The sequence below is a fragment of the Phasianus colchicus genome, chromosome 5, assembly GCF_987193195.1.
Source record: "Phasianus colchicus chromosome 5, bPhaCol1.hap1.1, whole genome shotgun sequence".
Lineage (NCBI taxonomy): Eukaryota > Metazoa > Chordata > Aves > Galliformes > Phasianidae > Phasianus > Phasianus colchicus.
Window position 1 is genome coordinate 31086938 of NC_143440.1, and position 21660 is coordinate 31108597.

General features: G+C 37.9%; 1 protein-coding gene across 5 annotated transcripts; it reads left to right on the forward strand.

The window, feature by feature from the left end:
* Nucleotides 1-4448: 4448 nt before the first annotated feature.
* KATNBL1 (katanin regulatory subunit B1 like 1) lies at nt 4449-20112 on the forward strand. 5 transcript variants are annotated; one of them, XM_031593715.2, is made up of 10 exons: nt 4449-4580; nt 10545-10672; nt 11826-11866; nt 12232-12511; nt 14492-14610; nt 14784-14834; nt 14916-15005; nt 15569-15658; nt 16068-16161; nt 17656-20108. In XM_031593715.2, exons 2-10 carry the CDS (start codon nt 10559-10561, stop codon nt 17686-17688), a joined length of 912 nt encoding a protein of 303 aa, XP_031449575.2. In that variant the 5' UTR covers nt 4449-4580; nt 10545-10558; the 3' UTR covers nt 17689-20108. The 5 variants fall into 5 exon arrangements, with proteins under 5 accessions (XP_031449575.2, XP_089997346.1, XP_089997347.1 ...); XM_090141220.1 differs by lacking the exon at nt 4449-4580 and adding an exon at nt 4850-5019 and having other exon boundaries at nt 17656-20109; XM_090141221.1 differs by lacking the exon at nt 4449-4580 and adding an exon at nt 5047-5300 and having other exon boundaries at nt 17656-20109.
* The last annotated feature ends 1548 nt before the right edge of the window (nt 20113-21660 follow it).

Below are 21660 nucleotides of genomic sequence, written 5' to 3' on the forward strand. Positions count from 1 at the left end.
TTACATTTGTGAAGACACCAATAGTTACACCTAATTTGAAATTCAAGGTAACATAAAGGAAACAATCCAAAGAATTCTTGAATTTATATTCAAACCCAATTCCTAATTTAAAGAATGTGTATGTCTTTGTTTACTATCAATGTAAGTTTCAAGTATATGTGAATATGAAAGAAGTTAGGTTTTATTTTTTACATGTAGGCATGCTTCTATTTCCATCTGTTAGAACTGCATGTACTTAGATCTATATTCTTTCTTTTCTGCAAAAAAGCATTATTCAGATTAGGTATTATCATCTTATAAAATGCTGTTACTGTATAATTACTTGAATCTAGTTAGATTCTCTTTTAGCCTTCCGGAAGATGTGACCATTCAAACCTGCCATACGCTGCACAAACTCATTCAGAAGACAACCATGAAATTAACTATACAAAACTGCCCTTGAGAAAGAGAGGGGAAAGGGTAGCAAACCTAAGTCCTTGGTGGCACCTTTGTGTTCATTTCCTCGCTCCATGTTTATCACAGTTTCATTTATGGTAGTTACAGAAGATCTTACAGCGGCAATTTATTATCATCTGCATTGGTTTTTTTTGTCTGTACAGCTATGTTTCTGATGTCTGAAAATATCCTTCATTGGTCCAAAAAAACTTCCTATCATATCACATTCTTTAAATAATGTATTTTTCTTTAACTTATTCACACCAACAATAATAAGTATTCCAGGGTAGATTACATAAACCGGAGTCTCTCACAGATAATTTCTTTCTTTGAAAATAGTTAATTAGATCTTGACTAGAACTGATTGAAATTTCAATTCATTGCTAGTAATTATAAAAAGCATGACATTTTCTTCAGTTTCAAGCAAATACATTTTTTAAGCCGGTGTAGCAGATTTTGATCACAGGATTAAAACAAGCAATTGTAGAGAAGTGCTGCATTCTTCACGCAGGCTTCAAGCACATTAAAAATATCTTGGAAATGTACAGGCACTCCTGTATTGTCACTGTGCAGGAGTGGCAGCATTAGGTATTTCTTCTATCAACAGAATTTATACAAATCAAAAAATTTAAAAAAAATGGAAAAAAAAACACAACAACAATGAAAGGGAACGTGGAGCTGGGAAATGAAGTTTCAAAAAAGAATATGGGTTTTCAGTACCTTTCAATTAATTCAAGAAACTCTGGTGGGTTATTTTGTGTTGTTGTTTAATTCAGAGGATACAATAGTAAAAAGTAAGTTAAAAGAAAATAGGTCCAGAAATATATTTAGAAAAGATAAAAGGATGCTTAGTTATTAGGACTGTTTTTCTGGAAGCTACACAAAAGAAGTGGAATTCTTAATGGAAATGACTACAACTGAGTTGTAGAGTGATTAACTTGTTAATATTATCAGCTGGACAGTCCATGCTAAACAGCCAGAATAAGGCTTGTCTTTCTGGAAATAGAACTCAGTCCTTAACAGAAATTATATTTCTATATTTTTATTTCAATTTCTGTTATATTTCTATGTGGACTTGAAGAACAGCTTTTTTTTAGAAGAGCTGCTTACTAACCAGGCCCAGGAACCAAAATATAATTCTATTTGGTAACCTTGACTGAACAAACCAGTTGCTCTACCCTTTAAAAGTTAACCATAAGCATAAGATCACATGACATTCCTCAGGATTTTGAATAAAAATAATGGCTGTTGCAAGTCTCTGATTACGTCACACAGAAAATGCATTGTCAAGTTCTTGTCCTCTTTCATTTTTTATGGAACACACATTCCCTATGATGATATTATCCATTTTGGCATATTATTTTTCATGATAGTATCAGTCTTCTAAATAAAATTGGACTTTATATGGTACATTTTTAACATATTTTATTTTATATATTTGTATGTTAATGCATACATAACAGATTATAGCTTTACTGAAATATAACCTTTTGGGGAGAAAAGTACTGCAAAATGATTATTTTTATTAGTGTCTTTGGTATTTCTCTACAACAATAACATTATTGATCTGAAGTTAATGCTATTTAATTTCAGAAAAAAAAAAAACACAACACGTTTTGTTACTTTTAGCACTGACAAAACCATAGAAATTATCAGTACTGAAAAACTGAGGTACTTCCTAGAGACTTAAAATACCAAATGTAGCTTATGTCCCTCAGCATGTAAAACTGCCATACATAGTTAAGATGGTATGCTGACATCTTTTTTATACAAGAAGGAATGTTGTTGCCAGGGACAGAACATTTTTAGGACCTTTTGAGGATATCATCAGCACTGCTTTTGGATCACTTTTGGATAAACATGAAAAATTCAAAACAAGCAAAAAAACATTATAAAAAAAAAAAAAAGAAACCAAATTCACAAAGTAAACATTAAGTCTTGATTAGCTTCTTTCCTTTTCCATTCTCCATATTCTCTCAGTTTTAAGATCTTGTGACAGAGACTCCCACAAGGTATCAAACACCACACAACCATACCATGTTTTATAAGTCCCTCAAGGTTCTCCATGTGATAATTACAATTTCATCTTCTGTAGGTTTTAATTCATTAACCATTATCTTTGGATTTAACTATTGTTCTACAAAAAGGGAGCACTCAGACATAAGAGCAACCAGCATTTTGTTTTCCATTTCTGATTATACAGGGAAACACTTCTACTATTTCTACCATCAGCATTGAACTTATTTACCTTCTAAAATCTACTTGGTATCCAGCTCTATGCTCCTGATGAACTCCAGAACAAAAGTCTGTTCAGGAAAGCCCAAGCATTTTTAGGCACACATCATGTGGTAACTGTCCTAATCTCTAAAACAGCATTTCATCTGTTTCCTTTGATCAAGCTCTTCATCAGTATGGTACCATGTTTCTTAAAGGAGCATAAAATAAATCATTAAAAAAAAAAATGCTTACTGATCATATGTGCCTGGATATCCGTGGTTGAAGTGCTTAGATGACTAAGAGAAGCGTGAATATTTTAAGCAGTGTACATCCAGACAGTTTGAACCAAAACTATAACATCTGCAAAAATGAACATAAAATTGATGTTAGGATGATTAAGCAAATAGAAAGGCTATCCTGCAGTAGGAAATTAAGAACATTTAGTTTATTTAACCTAGCAAAATAAAATTGCTGAGAAGTTATTCTTCAACAGCAGATGTCTATTTGTAATCTGTGACCCAAAGTGAGAATGCATTTAACTAGAGAATAATACTGGCACAAGAAGAATAAACAGGGCACAAATAAATTTAGATGTGAAATTAGAACAAACTTTTAAGCACCAGGGCATTTTGGCTCAAGAGAATGATGAAAGCGCAAGAATCCAGCAGCTCTTAAACACAGAATGGTTATGAAACTTTTGAGAAGAAACACTGCCTGAACTGAGGGCTTGAATATGTATCCATAGCTCATTTTTAGTGCTATCAATCAAATGCCTTCTTCAAATAGCATAGCTGTGCTACGTGCCAGTATCTTATAGACCACCTTGTTTTAAAGCTTGAATCATAAGCCAGGGGAAAAAAAAAAAAAAAGAAAAAAAGGGAAAAAAAAAAGGTAATGTAGTCATCAATTAGATCCACGTAGTCTTGGAGTTACTCAGACACTGAAGAAATGTTTTAATAAGTGAGTTATGGTTAAAATGATTTAAATTGTCATGCTCAACTTAACGAAGAAAGAAAGTAATTTATCAGAGCTCATCCTTTCTTCCCCCAAAACTGGGAGTAAGGTGCACTAGGAACAAACATTTTGGCCAATCCAGAATGTGTCTGTGTCAGGTACAGATGTGGTCCTGGTTCTGCAGGGATGTTGTGCAACTGCATGACAAAGTGTCACACTTTCAGAGCAGAATTCATGATGGAAAGGAATGAAGTAAGAGGAGATGTAGGATAAATCTCACCTTCTCCTTTGTTTATTACAAAACAGTCCGTCTTTCCCACCAGCTGTATTTCTCAGGTACGTCCTGAGATGCTGTACCCGGTCAAACACAGGGCTGGAATAACACCCAAGCCTCAGGGGCACAGAAGCAGCTCGTACTCAGCTACACTCTGCAGTCAGCGCGGACTTCTCTGCCGGTTTTAGCATCTGAAGCTCGTAACCGTGCTGTGTCATTAGCTGCCTGCGGACACAGTAGAGTAGAGATCAAGGGTTGCAAAGTTCCCGATTCAATAAAAATACTCGAGGAACATGACGCATCAGAAAGCTCTCCCTATGGTGAGCAACACCGGAATGCAGTGACGGCGCTGCCAGCTCCGCACGACGCCCGCGGAGCCAACCCGCTCGCTCACAGGCCTTCGCCCCCGGCTCTTTTCAGGGGGCGGCGGCCGGGCACCGCGAGGGACCGCGGCGCCACCGCCGCCTCCCCGCGCGCCCCGCCGCAGAGGCTCCCCTCGCAGGTGGGCCGCCGCGGCGCGGCCGCCAGAGGGCGCTCTGTTCCGGCACGGCGCGGGCGGAGGCGGAGCGAGGCGGGGCGCGGCCCAGCATGCAGCGCGGCGCCGTTTGAATGGCGCAGGCTGCGGGCGCTGGCTCCCGGCTGTAGCCTCCCGTGACGGTCTCTCCTGTCGGCGTGGGCGGTCCGGTACCATGAGCGGCGGGTGAGCGTGGCCGCGAGGGCCGCCGCACCGGGAAGGCGGGCTGCAGGGCGTCCCTTGTGGCAGGGCCCCTCCTCGGCCCGGGGCGCGCCCGCGACGCTGCGAGACGGGCGGGGAGGGGCCGCCGCGGCCGGGCCTTCCGCCGGCGGCTCTCCGGGGCCGCTCGCTCGGGCGCGGCGCGGGGCGCCTCCGCGGGTCCGGGAGCCGCGGCTACGCGGGTGGGAGCGGGGCCGGGCTGCGGGTCCCGGCGGCCTCCCCGCGGCCTCCCCGCCGGTCTCGGCTGTGGCCGTGCGGGGGCTCGGCGCGCGGCCCTGCCTCGGATCCGTCGGGGCTCCGCGTCGGCCTTTTTCTGAAACGACGGCGTCAGCTGGCGGTCGGAACCGGCGTGCGCTCCCGGAGCGCGGCGGGGCTGTAGTGCTGCCCGGGGAGGATAATGGCAGGGGTGAGGCCTGCTGACTGGGCTCTGCGCCCTGGGTGTGACAGGTGCCTTATTGCAGTGCGGAGGAGAGGGAGGGAGCGAGACGTCTTCATTTGCTTCAGGAGCCTGTGTTAATTGCTTTCTTAAAAAGACTTCAGATCTCTTTTTCTGCTGTGCTGAAGTAGTTCGGCTTGTCGTTCAGTGTAGGCCTAACAAACTCTGAAGAGTGAAACCAGTCAGAGACTGTGTTAGCTTTATCAGCTTGTTGTTGTTGTTCCAGTAACGTGCTATGATTTGGAGCGAGGGTGAGTGCATTATTTGCTTAAAAACTGCCCCTTTTTGTAAGGTGAACGTTGCCTTTCTCACTGCCTCCGTTTTTGTTCTTCCTATTGTGTAGCTGCAGACAGAGAAGGACAAGAAGGGTGGTTGGCTGTGATGGGAGAATTAAGCGTAACAGATGGCAGAGAAGTGGCTTTCGGCCCTTGCTGGGTGGAAAAAACAAATTGTTTTAGTTTAAAGCTGTTTCTTCGTTATTAGTCAGTGCACGTAATTTTGACTAAAATGTCAGTAAGCTTACTCAACTGAATTCAAGTTAGCTTTGTTTTTAATTCCTAAGCTTTATAACTGAGAACATTTATTATGTTTTAAGAGTAGCATTAATAGCTATCCTTATACGAATACATTTACATACATGAATATTCTGTGTTGTAGTGTTACAGTAGTGTATGTGAAGTACATCCATAGGTTTTGCAGCTTCTGTCTTTGATGCATTTCAGTTAGAGTAATAAGGATGTCTTTTACTTAAATGGATCTGTATCTTGATCCTATGGTAAATGTCTTGAGTATGAACTAAGAAAGATTTTTTAGATGCTCTCAACATCTCATCATCAAAAGACTTGCAGGCTAAAATTAAGTGCAGTGCACAATGCCATGTGATCTCACGCCATGAAGTATAGGCACAGGCTGCATTCAGCCTCATGAGGCTAGGTAGGTACCTGTAACTCCATTAGGTTTGGAGGGGAAGGAGTTCCAGTGCACCTTTCTCAGAGTTTGAATTTAAAGTTCTTGCTACAGATTGGGGTTAAACAGCGAATAGGAAAAGAAAAATTACTGCGTTTGTTTTTTATGGATAATTTCTTAAAGCTTATCAACAGTATTAATGTGAGAGCTCCAGCATATTAGAGCTCTGTTTCCTGTCTCTCAGCTGTCAGAGAGCGTTAACACAATAGATGTTTTCCACCTTGCTATTCCGGAGTGTTAATAAGTGAAAATCAACAGGTAAAAAACATTGTTTTGTTAGTGGAGGACTGCTTCTATGATTCTACTCTCCTGTGCTTTTTAAAATTTAACATGCTTTTAAATTCTACTTCCACATGCAGAAAATAGTATGGTGCTTTTACTACTTTCACCTTTCCTGGACAAAATACTGGTCTAGAAGTTAAATGTCCATTTACTAGACTGTGTGAGGGAGTACTCTGCCCCATGCCTGGATTCATCCTCACTAAACTTTGTTGAACTCCAATTTGTGGTCACTTCCAAAGCTTCATTATGACTGCTTATGATAGCAGGCCCTGAACAAATTCCATGCCTATGTAGTAGGAGGCATGTAGCGATGTTGTCACTCAGGTAGTATTTCTATACTGCAAATGTAGTTGATGTTAATTTTTCCCAAGTAAGTCTCTTCAAATCGAAAGAAATGGCCTGACGGATGCGGTTAGCTAAAGTTTGTGCCCTGGTGATGTGTAACACTTGTCTTGTAGCGTTGAACAAAAACAGTGCATTGATGATAATTCATGGTCTTAAGGAATGCATTTCTTAAGATAATTCAATACGAAACACTTACTGAACTGTCAGAGCATAATTACAAAGAAAAGTCTTTAAAAAATCTGTTTCCTAATGAAAACATGTGGAAGGATGTACAATCAAGAGACAGATGGATTCTATAATATTTGTCAATCAGGCTTAAAATGAAAGGAAATGATGCCAAATTTACTCAATCTTCTACATCATAAGATAGCGCTAATTTATTTTTCTAGACAAATTATCCTTTTGGAAGTAAATTTGGAATAACCATTATTGGAAATGTCTCATAAGCCTTTTACATCTGGCAACAATTAGTAAAATTAGTTGCTCTTTCCTGACTCTGTGATGTGTGCCAGCTTCAAATGCATTCAGAGCAGGCACCTCCTCTCTGTGTGGAGTAACAATTAATGAACTTTTCCAGCTGATTCAAATAAGGATCGATGTTGTCATCCTTGAGAATGTGCTCTTGATATAACATGAGGGGTGGGAAAGAAACCCCAGAACATCTGTGATGGCTAATGTATGTGGAATGCTGTAGGAAAAAGGAGCTTTTAAGAATTCTGGCAATGCATGCAATGGGACGAATGATTCTTTTAGAGGATATTGCAGATGACTGAAATAAAACTATTTCATGTTTGTTTTGCTATCTGCAAAGTACTCAAGTCTGTGCACTGTAAGAAATTTATGTTATGTTAAAACATGTGAAGGTTACATAACATGCAAAGAAAAGTTTGTCCCCTTCTGGGGGCCGTGCCCAGAATGTCAGCGGATGGGAGGGAGTGGCAGTGTTTGTTAATACTTGTCTTTGACAGCTATGCACTTGGAAGCCATTTAGTGCTGCCTTCGTGCAAGTACGCTGTGATTTCAGAGGCGTATTGCATCTGGGTTAGATCAGTTTCGTGGGGGATATTTTTTTAAATAATTAGCGCAGTATTAGAGCTGCTAGGAGAACTCTGCCAAGGTAACATCTAGTGATTGGGTAAGGATAACCTGACTTCCCATTACACATGGTTGCTCTTACGCTGGTCCTTCTGTTTCCTGAAAACTGAGGAGAGAGAGGGGAGGAAGGATTGTCATCTGCTTAGAAAAGCCCTTCATTGAAGGGAGAAAATGGGTGGAATGGGAGTCTATCAGCATAATGAACTTGTGTGTTTCTGTTCTGATTTACAGTTGTCACAAAGTATGCTGCAGAGCTGTTTAAGCTTGTATGTTAAAGGGCTAAGGCTGAAGAGACTTCATTTTATCTTTCGTTTATTTTTTCAATCATGTAAAGCAGAAGAGTTACATTAGCCTTAAGAGATAATATACTAGGCTGTTTGGAACAAATATAGCTAGCCGTACTCATGATGATGAAATTATCAAAAATTCAAGAAGTTCAGGTATAAGTTGTTTGACCTGGTATTAAAAAAAAAAATCTAATGCCTTTTTTTTAAAATTCTCCATATGTATCAAAAAATAGCAGTGGATGGCAGCATCAGACTGTTCTAGAATATATCTGATAGTTCTCTTGACCGCTTCAATTTCCCGTAAAGCCCCTCTGATTCCCCAGAGCACAGATTTTTAATTGCTGATCAATGATCCTTATGGAACACTGAGCAATCTGAGTGATCTAAAGCAAACTGTCATATATTCAGATCTTATTGTGGGTTGTAATTATTAGCTCACAGCCTGTAATTCTGTTTGTGAACCCAGAATTTCTTCATGCCTGCGGACACAGATGCTTTGCTCGGCATTCACCCCTGATCCTTGTTTCTGGTTATTGTTCATCACAATTCTTCTTTAATTTGTTGGTTAACCCTCATTTTTAGTTTCTGATATAACCTGGTATCGCCAGCGGCCTTCATTTATCCTCTTCATGAGGTACTGTACGAATATTTCAAACTGCACGGTTTTTCTGCAGGTTTCCAGCAGTGTTTGCTGTGGGAGCTGCTTAGACCACTTATTATCCTTAGGTATTTCTCCATGCAGAAACTTTCTCTCATCAATGAATTGCTTAATTTCTCAAGAAACCTCAGTGAGGGACTTCAGGAAGCTTTTTTGAAATCCCAGGTCTAATCTGTCCTTTAGCTCTCCTATATCCCATACTGTACTACTTTCTGTGAATATGCATCACATGCTCGGAGAATGCCATTAATTCTTGAAAGCAGGACTCAGGTTGACTCTTTCCCAAGACATTATTTGTATCTACTAATTCTATTCTTAATTGCATTGTTTACCAATTTGTGCGACAGAGATGTCACTGAACCTTCCTTAAGGCCATCTTTAAATACTGACTGCATTTTCCTTTAGGCACACTAGCAGCTCTACAGGAGAGGTTCTGTACCTCTTTTAATAACACAGCTATTTCTTCCTAGATTCGTACAGCTTTTGGATGTATTCCATCCATTTCTATGGCTCTGATGCTGTTTGCTTTGCTCATGTTCACTGCTGCTGCTTTGTCTTTAGATACCCCCAAAAAAACAAACTTGAAAGACCACCCTAAACTGTAGGACATTGAGTGCAGATGTAAGGATATTTTACTTCACTAGACATTCCTTTGTATCTGATCATCAGTTGGCCCTTTGGGATTTCTGTTCCTGGCCTCTAAAGTGGGAGTCTGTAATCTTACGTTCTTTTCCTGTTTCAGCTGGAGGCTTCATGCTCTCTCATCACATTTTATCAGTGTGTAATCCTTTTCATTTTTCTCTTTTGGGTGCATCAAGCTTTATGTAGAAAACTTACCTTTCTAGTTCAGATATTTTGACTCAACCATAAGAAAATGACTCAAATACTGAAGCCACATACACTAAACCAGGATTCCTTGTTAAGACTCTGTTTTCCACTTTTAATTAGAAAGTGTTCCAGTTTAACACTGTTGTTTTATACATTAGGAATCAACTTCTTTCTCTGCATGAAAGAGGAGGGAATATGAGATAATTTATTAAACAGGCAAGTAAGAAGTCACAAGTAAGAAGATCTGCACAGTTAGAAGCTGTCATTGTCACAGCAATGATCACAAAAATGTTTCTTTAGGAACTGAAGTTAAGGACCTTCTTGGATCTGACAGGCTGATTCTGTGGGATTTCACTTCAGTAGCAGTTGGTCCTCCCTGTTCTTCTGGAGTGCTACAGAAAACCAGCTGCCTGTATATACATACAGGTCATCTGTGAAATAGGAATTTTTTTCCAGAAGTGATACCTGGGTGCTATACTGAGGAGAAGTTGTGGGAGGGAATTGCCAACTAGGTAAGGGGAGATATCTAACACAATTTTTTCTTATTCTGGTGGAACTTGCCTTATTCCTGAAAAATATGAAGTATTTTTATTTTCCTGTCTTTCCTCACTTGGAAAGAATAGGGAACAACTATATTTCTTTAGATAGCAGATGAAATAGACTTGGAGGAGAATTCTCATGAGTAATTTGTCTTATTTTTTACATGAATTCTTGCCTGTATGGCATCCTAGAATGCAGGTGTACTGAACTGATCTGTAAACAAGATCCGTGTTTCTTGGGGACGACAAAGATGGATTTTTTTTTTTTGCTTCTTGTGGGAAACTGAAAGTGGGAATTTTGAAGAGTTTATCAGAGTGGTACTAATAAGGCTTCCAGCTAATGTTTGCTGAACAGTAATGAATTGATTTATTTATATAATTGAATATCTTGCAAATATTTGAACTATTTGAACTGTAGTTGCTAGTTGCATTTGAAGAAAGCTGACCGAATGTTTTACAAAATATGACCTGAGATAATCTTTCCCTTGAAAATAGGGATTTGAGAGATTATGGCATCTGAGGCTCACAATGCTAAAAAACAGAAAGTACTGCATATTGAAGGTCGTCCTGTTGATCTCCCCAGAAAAAGAATCTCTTCTTCTACTAAAAAGATCATGAAGGAGGTAAGGTATTTCTTTCTTCCAGTGAAATTGAAAATATTCAAACAAAAGTTTATAGTTTTGCCCAATCTAGAACTGGAGACGTGGTGGTGTTGGGTATGTTTTGTATTTAGATATGGAATAGAACAGCAATTATATTATGAGAAATATTGTAATGGGCACACAGGGATGACACAGATGTATCATGTTTTCCACATGAGCAGCAGATATTAATTTGGTTCTGTTCCTCTCCTTTCCTGCAGTCTCATCAGAAAAAGTTCTAGGTTAGGAATTCTATTGTTAAAAAGTTTTTCCTTGTTAAGAGATGACAAATCTGAGAGGTGGGGTAGGAAAAATAGTTCTTAAAACATTGAAGTTTACTATAATGGTAAACATTTAGAAATTCAAGTTCAAACTGTTGCTTAATTTTCAAGGGTTTTATGAGCCTGTATGGCATAACTCGAATGAATTTTCTTAGTCCTTCAGAATATTAACATTCTGTGCAGCACCCACTGCCAGGCACTGAGAGCCCGCCCTACCCAGAAGGGTCAGATCCCATGACTTCTGTAATGTATAGGGACAGGTACCTGGAATTGGAGCATTAACACTCTAATTCCAGTACATGATGTTTTGATGTGGAATACTGAAAACCAAAAAAACATAAAACCATGATAGCAGCTTAATTGGTATCAGGGTGCTTACGTTTCCTGTTAGTGAATCTAGGATAATCGAGCTAGTTTTACCTACATCGGCCTTCATTTTCTTTGTTGTGCTTTGAAGAAATATTTTCTGCTGCCATCTTTCCTAACATCTGCTGATCTGTTGTATACATTTAATGGCCAGCAATACGAGAGACAGGTAATATAACTTCATCAAATTCCAGAAGCTTTTTTTATATTAGTCACAGTTTTTAGTTCTCTGTCAGCCTCTGATGTCACAATCCTACCTCTTCCAAAGACTACGCAAACCTTTAGTTGACTGTGGTGTTGCAAGGACAGTTGTATGTCTGCTTATCAGTGTGAAATAATTTATAAAAACGTTAGTGTAGCTGTGCTTCAAACAGAATAGAGAAGGTGGCTGGGAGGGAATTTGCATTAAATTTAGTCCATGGTAAAGCAGTGATGCTGTTTGAGTCTTTTTAGTAATAGCCTGTCCTTCCTTATTCCCTTTCTCCCAGGATAAGAAATCTCCAAAACAGCTGGCTTCATACACAAACAGGTAGGAGGGTCTTGCTGTTTAGGGTCTAAAGTTTCAGGAGGGAGTGAAGCAGGGAGGAAGAAGCAATTTGAATTTATTACAACACCCAAACTGTCACAATGAAAAATTGTAACTGTACTGGCAGTGCTTGTTATTTGTCCATTTCCATGATAATGAGTTTATTTTTTAAAAAAAGCAGGAAAACAGTATTAATGGTAGATCTTATTTTTGATAACCCAGTTGTCATGAGGCTATGTACTGATGGTAAAATGCTGAAGTAGCCTGTAAGTTTACTGCTGAATTCATAATGATATATTTTACCTTAATACGAAGTGTTGATTTACGTTTAGAATTACCTTTACTAAAATATTCACGTATTTTTGCAGAATAACAGTTGGAAAAACGGTGATCAGTCCCCTATCTCTCCTCAAAGCAGCACACTGTAAAAGAAAAGTCCATTGTTATACTGCAAAGCCTTGTTATAAGAAGAAACAGTTCCCTAAATCAAGGGGCTGTAACATGGCAAATAAAGAAAATGAACTGGCTTGTGCAGGGAATCTGCCAGCGAAACTGAATGACAGTCGTACACACTTGCTGAATTCTAGTGACTCTGGTTCATCTCAAACAGAAGGCCCCTCTTCCAAATATAGTGCATTTTTTTCAGAGGTAAGTTGAGCTTAAAAGAAATCTGAGTTCAGTGTAAGCATTTTTAGTAGTTTTGAATAGTTTTTTTGAGTAGATTAGCTTTCTTAACATTCAGATTGGCTCAGTTTGTGATTTGCAATCTTATTCCTCAGTAGACTGATTCAATTGCCAACAGTAGTAGTCCTGCCACTTTATCAGCACAAACTTAGATCTGACATTCTAGTCTAATTTCAGATCATACCAGCATCAAGTGAAAAATACTATTTTGGCCAGGTTAGATTTCATGACTTAAGATGCATGGCCTCATTTGAAGGTGTTAATGTATGGATGAGAAATAAGCTGGTGAGGTTGGATGGGGTTGTTTTTAACAGTGTTAGCTTGGTGACCATGAAAGCAACTTTTAAATTATTATAAAAGACTGTTCTTACAGAGATTACTTAAGGAAACTCAAATGGTAGCGGAGCTTTTGAAACTGGCTACATCAGACTGATATGAAATAAACGTGTTTTGTGACAGGGCTTTCTCAGTCCTTTTCTGTTGAGGTTTTCCTTTCTTTCAGTGTAGCTGTTTTAAACATCTGCAGGCCTGTCTAGGTAACAAAGTAAGTCATGGCAGAAAGCGTGACATGTAAGACTGCCACCACCCTGTCTCTTCATGGCAGCCTCTACTTACAGTTTCATGAAGAGAGTGCTCTGGAGGTTACAAGTCAGTGGTACCCTTAAATACCATTTAAACTAATGGCTTCAATGAGTGAGTGGCAAATAAGCTAGATTGGAAAGGCTGCATGATGGAGAAATTATGGAATCAAACGAGCTGGAAGGGACCTTAAAGATCTTCTGTTTTCAACATCTCTGCTATAGTGAGGACAATTTTCCTTGGATCAGATTGTCCAAAGCCCCATCCAGTCAGGCTTCAAGCACCTTCAGGGGTGGGATATCCACAACTTCTCTGGGCAATTTGTTCCAATGCTTTCCCACCCTCATAGTAAAGAATTTCTTCCTAATATCTAACCTAAAGCTACCCTTCTACTTAAAAAAAAACCATTACCACCTTGTCACAGAATCATAGAATGGCCAGGGTTGGAAGGGACTTCAAAAATCATGAATCTCCAACCCCCCCTGCCACATGCAGCGCCACCAACCTCGACATTTAATGCTAGACCAGGCTGCCCAGGGCCCCATCCAATCTGGCCTTGAACACCTCCAGGGATGGGACATCCACAACCTCTCTGGGCAGCCTGTTCCAGCACCTCACCACTCTCTCTAAAGAACTTGTCCTATCACTGCATTACTTGATCAAGCTTCTCCCCATCTTTCTTGTAGGCTCTCTTTACATTGGCCTTCTAGTATTTAAAGTTTCCCCAAAGCCGCCTCTTCTCTAGCCTGATCAGTCAAAACTCCCTCAGCCTGTCTTCTTGGGAAAGATGTTCCAGCCCTCCAGTCGGAACTCCCTGCACTCCTCTGAATCTGCTCCAACAGCTTTGTGGTGTTCTTATGCAAGGAGTCCCAGTGCTGGATTTAGTACCCTAAATTGGGCATCAGAAGAGCAGACTAGAGGAGACCAATCATCTCCCTTAAACTGCTGGCCATGCTTCCTTTGATGCAGAGCAGGTGATATGATGGAGTTTCTGGGCTGCAAACTCATGCTGCTGACTTATATTAAATATTCTCAAATTGATAAGTATCTAAATAAGCACTTCTCAAAGCACTTTTTGAAACTTATAGGTTAATGCCTATGAGTGAGTGCTCTAATTATTAGATATCTCTATTCAGGTGTTTGCAGACCTTATTCTTGCAGATTTTAGATAAAGTAGAAAGTCTGTTGGTGCCTTGTTCCAAGGCAGTTTGTGCTCTAAGGCTATTATTAGGAAAACTTCTGTTAATCATTCAGGTGGTAAAACATATTTTCATATACTCCAGCATTGCCATACTGAAGCAGCTTATTGTGTCATTGCGGACTACTTATCTTGCTGTAAACTTCTGTATTCTTAAAAACATACAGGTTTCTCAGGACCATGAAACTATGGCTCAAGTACTTTTCAGCAGGAATCTGAGGCTGAATGTTGCTTTAACCTTTTGGAGAAGGAGAAGTATAGGTGAACTGGTAGCCTACCTATTGAGGTAAATTTGATTCTCTCTTCCTTTATATTCTTAAAGTGGTAGCAAAACCAAATATGATGCAGTCTTTTAGGATTTCCTTAGATCTTGTAAATTATCAATAATTACTTCTTAATGGAAACATAGTTCAACCTATGCTCAACTAGTGACACTTATTTTCTCTTCCATGTTTCCAGGATACAAGATCTTGGAGTTGTAGTAGACTGCCTTCCTGTGCTTACAAACAGGTACAAACAGGAAGTGGGACATGTGAATGTGCTATGCCCACAGTGAATTTCTGGCACTTCTGAAACATCTTGTTTTTTAAGTTTACAGGAAGAAAAACCATATATTTCAGTTGGCTGCTGTGTAGATCTTTTGCCTTTAGTGAAATCACTACTTAAAAGCAAATATGAAGAGTAAGTATCAATTTCAGATGTCTCAATGCTATTCCTTCCTGGCTGTGTGGTGTCCATGTGTTTAAAGATGTTTGGTCCTCTGACTCATCTTCCTTCCCACCAATCCTGCCTTTCTTGGGGACACACCTACCTAAAGGAGCTTCCATATAAGCCTTCATATTGGTTTTTAATAGCATTCGGGGGTTTAAATTAAAAAAAAAAAAACAAAAAAAACCCAAACCTTTTGCTGGATTAAGAACTATGGGGCAGTTAGTTTTTGACTTCATGTAGATATAGTCATTCTAAACAGTAAAGCACAATGGCAGCAAGGTTTCAGCATGTTCTTTAACATAAAATCAACTAAACTTTCAGGTATAACATAAATAATCTCTAACTACTTTTTAAGAAGTACTTTAGTTTACAACCTAAAAAATGAGAACATGGGCAATTGCCTAAAATTGAGAATTTGTCTAATTCTGTCTGTTCCAAAACAGCAAATGTGTTGCTTTCTAAATTGCATTCTTGCTTGTGTGAAAGTATTGGCTGACCTGTGAATATTTGAATTGTGTAAAATGTTATTGCAGATATGTGATAGTTGGTCTAAACTGGCTTCAAGCTGTAATTAAAAGATGGTGGTCAGAACTATCTGCACATAAAGAGAGGGCAGAGGATGGGTGAGTATAGTGTTGGAAAACATTTAAATGTTTCTGTAGCTTGTGTCATCTCAAAATCCCTATTAATGCTGATTAACAGGAGCGCAACTTCTTATACAAAGGAAAAATTGATGCTTACAATTTGAAAGTAGAAGTTTAAAAGCATATAAGTTCTTTAATTGTCAAGTCATAGATGGTGTTTGGAAACTTGCATGAAAGATTATCGTTCTTGTATTTCTTTTGCTTTTAACTTCTAACAAATAAAGAATATAGTCTTTGGGATAGTAAGTGCTGCAGAAAAAAATATTGATCTGAGTTTATGATAATATTAAGACTACAGCTATATACAGTATTAAATACCCGTGTCAGTCAAAATCTGGGAAACTGTAGTGTATATATATATTAAAAACTATTATTGGTTGTTTTTCAGAAATATGATTATTTTAAAACAACAATTAAGTGAATTATGGGAACAAGAAAAACATCTTACTCTGGTTCCAGGATATACTGGTAATATAGCAAAGGTAATCCAGTTACAGTTGTTCAGTAATAAGTATAGCTATACCATTTATACATATAGTATTCTTCTTACTGGATACTATTTACTCTAACTGTTGAAGGCTGGAACTGTATCAGCTGTTATTTTTCACCAACACTCAATTATTTCACAGTCTTTAGTCTGAAGTTCTAGTATTGTGTTTTAGAATGCTGATGAATTTTTCTTTTTTGACCTTTATAAAGTAGCTCCTTAATGATGTATAATAAAATAGTAAATAGTAATAAACCTTAGAATGTTCAAAATAAGGGGTTCAGATAAGTAAGTAGACTGTGAAGCACAGGTTTTCTTTAAAATCTGCTGTACCTCATCTGCATGTGATGCAACAGATCCTCAGTCTGGCAGTGGTGTTAGCATTTGCATGTTAAGTGACCAGAACAAGTGACAATATGCTGAATTCTAAATCTTTTTCTGGCCTACTGCTTAAAAAAATAGTAATCTGCAGAAGAGCAGCTCCATCTGAAGTGAATGCCCTCTTTCCCCTTCTTGGCATACTTACAGTATCAATACTATGTGTGATGTCTGATTAATACATGATTTGCTATGTGTGTTATTCATCTCTGTAAAGGTAGTTTTTTGAGGCTGGGTACCAAAGGTTACACTGAGCAAGAAACCTCCCTCCCACTGGCATGACCTGAGAAAGGCAGGGAATGAGCCAGAACATAAAACAGCCATTTAGTTAAATTTGAAAAGAATTTAGAGATTGCCTGCTCTATTTATATGTGTAGGAACTTTGTTGGATCTACAATTACTTAGAATCTTACAGTGCTATAGAATTTGTTGCATTGATGAATTGAGCAAATAAGTTTCTTACCCTCCTGGGACTGCTCTGTTTCCCTTTCTGGGATTTTGACATATCTACAGGGCTAATTACAGACTTTTTACAGGGCCTCAGACAGTTGATGTGCAGAAGGGTCAACTAACTCTCTACTGGTAGAGCAATGGGAGCTTTTAATATAGATTGCCCAGTTCTTCTGATGGATCAGTGTAGCAGTTACTGCTAGCATCAGTTTTTCCTCTAAGATTCTTTTCTGTTTGCCTCCTTAAGGTTCACCAGGATGTTTGTGACCAGGGGCACCTGAACAAGTCAGGAGTAAAGGAATAGTATAAGAATGTTGGAGGGGTGTAGGGTGGGTAACAATGATTCTTAAACTTCATCATTTAGTGAGATTATGTGTATGAAATAGTTTTGTATCCTGCCATTGGTGTTTGTGAAGTGAGCAAAGAAATGTGAAGTTGATGGCTTTAGACAATTAGTCCCACTGTGCTCATAAGCATAGCATTAAAAATTATTTTTGAGGAAATGAGCAAAAAAAAAGTCCTGAACTTGTGGATAATCTGAAATTTGCCCTAACTGTAATTCTTATTGTGGTCCTGATTGATTAACCTATCTCAGACCTACAGTTGGTATTACAGCAGTAGGTAGTGTGATAAACACTTTGTCCTTTTTTTTTCCTTCTAGGATGTAAATGCTTATTTATTACAACTATGCTGACACGATTGAGAAATGATGCGCTTATGTGGTGAAACAATCCTCTAAAATGTTCCTGAAATACGTACTATTTCTGAAAGCCTTCTGAAAAATATTGGTGGAAGAGAACTGAACTGTTAAGCTGTTTAATGAAACCACTAACGAAATCCTAACAATCTACTTCACATTGAAGTGGAAAAATGTCTAGTAGGAGCAACTTTTACTTCAGTGAGGTGAAACTGCACTATGAAAACTGTATGCCTTTGCATTTGGGATTCATTCAATTACTGGGTATTCATTGTTTTCCTACAGCGTTGCATAAAAAGATGAATTCAACTGGTTCTGCCGTCTTGTCTGACTGACAGTAATAAAGAACCAACGAGAGCAATGAGCATTAAGAGCTTTTAGTGTTTATTCACAAGAACTCCAAAATGCACAGCTATCTTCCAACTATATTAAAGACAACTATGAAATATTCAATTATTTCTTTATTTTAATTGAAACTAAAGACAGTTTTTGTTTGCACTATTGAAAAAGTATACAACAAAAATGCCTTAATTACTAGTGTTTGAAAAAGCCAATGTGTTGAGGTGTAAGTAGCTATTGTATGTTCAGATTGTGATGAAAAACTGCTACAGACATCAGGGTTTCACATTGTGTAGTTGTTCTTGAAACATTGCACATATACAAAAATTCATGTAAGAAAAATAATATAAATACCTGAACTTAAGTTTGGATAAACAGTTATTACAAATGTGAGCAGAATGGTGAATATACCAAACAATTTTTTTTATATTGTATGTGGATTTCTAACATGATATCTCGTTCTGTATCATTTAAACTACATGCAAATAAGTAAATATATTAAATGTATCTACTGTTTTCTTCTCAAGTTCATAAAAATAATTTCTAGAACAACTTCTTCCACAGTACTTTCTATTGTAGATATAAATATCTATTATTTGTGAAATGTTTACAGCCAGACAAGGCCATTGTTACTCAAGTCACATCTTTCATATTCTACCTCCTTTAAGAAAATGACAAATAGCTTTGCAAAATCAATTACTAACCTGATTTAATGCTGTCAAATTAGTACTACTTTAAACTGAAAAAAAACCCAAACACAAAAACATTGAAAAAACTATCAACTTTTACCTTCTAGTGCTGTCCCTTGCTATTTTAATTTAAAAGCTATACAGTAGCAGCTCTGAGGGAGTTGTGATTTTTTTTTTTTTTTAGGCTTGCTTCTGTGTTTTTATCTTCTGGTAGCATGCTTTTCCAATTTAAAGCATATAAAGTGCCAGTTTTTCACTTAAACAGAAATACAACACCAAATCTGCTTTCTAAAAATGAAAAGAAGAATAATGATAAAGTACTTGGAAAGGTTATTTTCATGCCTAGCATATAATGAATGCACTTTTATTGAACTGTCAGGCAAAAAGTCTAGTGTGTTCTGTTTTTTTTTTTACTTTACAGATTAAACAAATGAGATTTAAACTCAAGTGTAGTGGTCAACAGCTTTAGGCCTCCTGTTACTTCATTTGTAATTTGTATTTTATTTATACATTGTTATTGGTGATTTCTGAAGACCAGTTAGAAATCTGTCATCAGAACTTGGTGCTCTTTGGTTATTAGAATATTCTTCAAACTATCAAACGTATTGTGCTACAGGCCATCAGCTACAGGGAAGAATGTTTGAGACATCCCAAGATTGCAACTTTTACTGGGACAATCTCCTGACATACACGTGGCCCAACATAGCTGGAATTATGTATAACTAGAGGTATTTCACACTGCAGAGATTTTTGGGGCGGAACTTAGTGTTTCTCAGAATGTTTTTTCTGTCAAGTAAAAAAAAAACTGAACTACAATTCAATAATGTTGTTTTCTTTATTGTTCTTTGGAGCACTGATATATGAAGCTAACAAAAGCTTGGAAGGTAACTGCTGGAGCTCTTAGATGGCTCCTCAAGGAGCATACTGTAAAGGTGGTGGAAACTCAGTTTTTAATTTCTCCTGTTTTGTTTTTTTTAATAGATAAGGTGAAAAAATTCATGGCCATATAATTCTGATACTACAAGAAGTAATCTCTAATTAAAATGAAATACTTTACTATTCCAAAACTCAGCTTAATAATAGATATGAATATGTAGTCTTATACTGAATTGTACGTATGGCCATGGATTTAATAATATATAACTGTGGATGGTGCTTTTTTTAAAATGTCAAGATAAGATTGTCTTTAGGATTATTATTGATGAGTAATAAAATAATGCATTATTTTTTAACTGCCAAAAGTTGTATTTTGACAGCATCAATAATATAATATTAAACATGAAGTCATTAGTATCTGCGCCTTATTTGAAATGATCTTAATGTTCGGAAGGCTTTTACTTGAAGAGTGAACTAGAATTTCCCCTTCCCCTAAACTGAAATTACATAAGTTTTCTGGGAAATTGGTTCAAATTTAAAATGTTTTAATATTAGATAAATATTTATAAAAAAAAATATATATATATAATGTAACTGCCAGAGTATAGGCAGTACTGAAGAATGGAGGCTGAAAAAGCTACCCCATTAATGAGCAGGGTGTGAAGAAGCTAGCATGACCTAACCATTATATACAACCCCGTTTGGAAGGAGTTGCATCTCTTTCTTAGTAAAGAGTATTCTGCAGTGGAACACCCTATCACAGGTAGGTGCTGTAGTTCCGGCTATATAGTAATGCTGATAAGTAGTTAGTGGTATTAAAAAACTAGCATTCACTTCCCAGGAGCTTATCTTCTGGAGGGAGACCTAATTTAAGTAATCTTAAAGCTGCCTTATTGTTAATCAGAGGCTGCAGTTTTTAATACCTTGGGAGTAGGAGAGGTGAGAGAATAGGGAAGGCCGAAGAAAAACCCCAGAACATCACTGCATGTCCTCAATTGTGACATCAGTCCTATTACTTCATTTTGTGTATCCTAATGTAACTTGTGTTTTCTGGTGTCTGAAGTAGGCAAATTTTGTACTTTATGTATTGCATTGGCGAGCAGTGAGATTTTTGAAGACATGCTAGTATCAGGGTTCATTTTTTCCTTTCTTGAAGAAGTGGATGTTCTTGTGTGTAAGAAATTTTGCATAAGATTCATCTTGCAACTTAGATATAGTTGCTTTACAATGTTCATCTTGATAGGTCTTCCATTGTTACAGAAGACTTGATATATGGAGATCTGCTGCTGTACTTTGTCTCCAGTCTTCTAGTGCAAACAGTCATATGGCTTAGGCAGCTATTTGAAAGTACAGAGCAATGCAAATCATGCTGCTGGTATGGAGTTACTCCAGCCTTTGAGCAGTGTGAGTTCTTCAGTTTATGAAGGCACTTGGTTCTTGCATGGGGAACTTACACTGAACTGCTGTTCCATTAGAGAAAAAAAAAAACAGCTCTTAATAGCCTCTATAAATGTTAGACATAGTTTAATATCTGTCTTCAGTCTACTTTCCTACATATGATAGTAATTGTAGGCTACAGCTAAAGAATTGCCGAGAGAATGTGTGCTTTAATCCATTATTTTAATTCCCTGTTATTTGTTTTGTTTTCTGCCTTGGAATGAGACTAAATGCAAGTATTTGTCTCTGCATATTCTCCCCATACATTCATTTTTCAGCACTTAATAATGTTATTTCTTCCTCTTTGTAGTCTAAACATACTATGAGTTATCTACTGTTGAGTTGAGGGAGAGTGAAAGTTGACAAAATAAAGGTAAGACAACTTGAAAGCTATTGTTAAAACTTTCCCTCTTAAACTTTCAACACAAATTTTATTAATATCTGCTAATGGAAATAGACATCCATGGCTACATGCTTGAGTCTGAACTTGATTTTTCACTCTAAATAACTATTGCTGTAGGGTTGTTCTTTTTTTCACGAAGGACTAAGTTGTACTCTGATACCAACCTGTAATATGGTACTGTCACTTAAAGTAGAAATGACCACACAGACTTGAACTATTGCAGGC

Coding starts and splice junctions, on each gene's coding strand:
- KATNBL1 (XM_031593715.2), top strand. CDS start 10,559: ATGGCATCTGAGGCTCACAATGCTAAAAAACAGAAAGTACTGCATATT. Junction 11,867..12,231: donor CTGGCTTCATACACAAACAG/GTAGGAGGGTCT, acceptor GTATTTTTGCAG/AATAACAGTTGGAAAAACGG. Junction 14,611..14,783: donor CTGGTAGCCTACCTATTGAG/GTAAATTTGATT, acceptor CCATGTTTCCAG/GATACAAGATCTTGGAGTTG.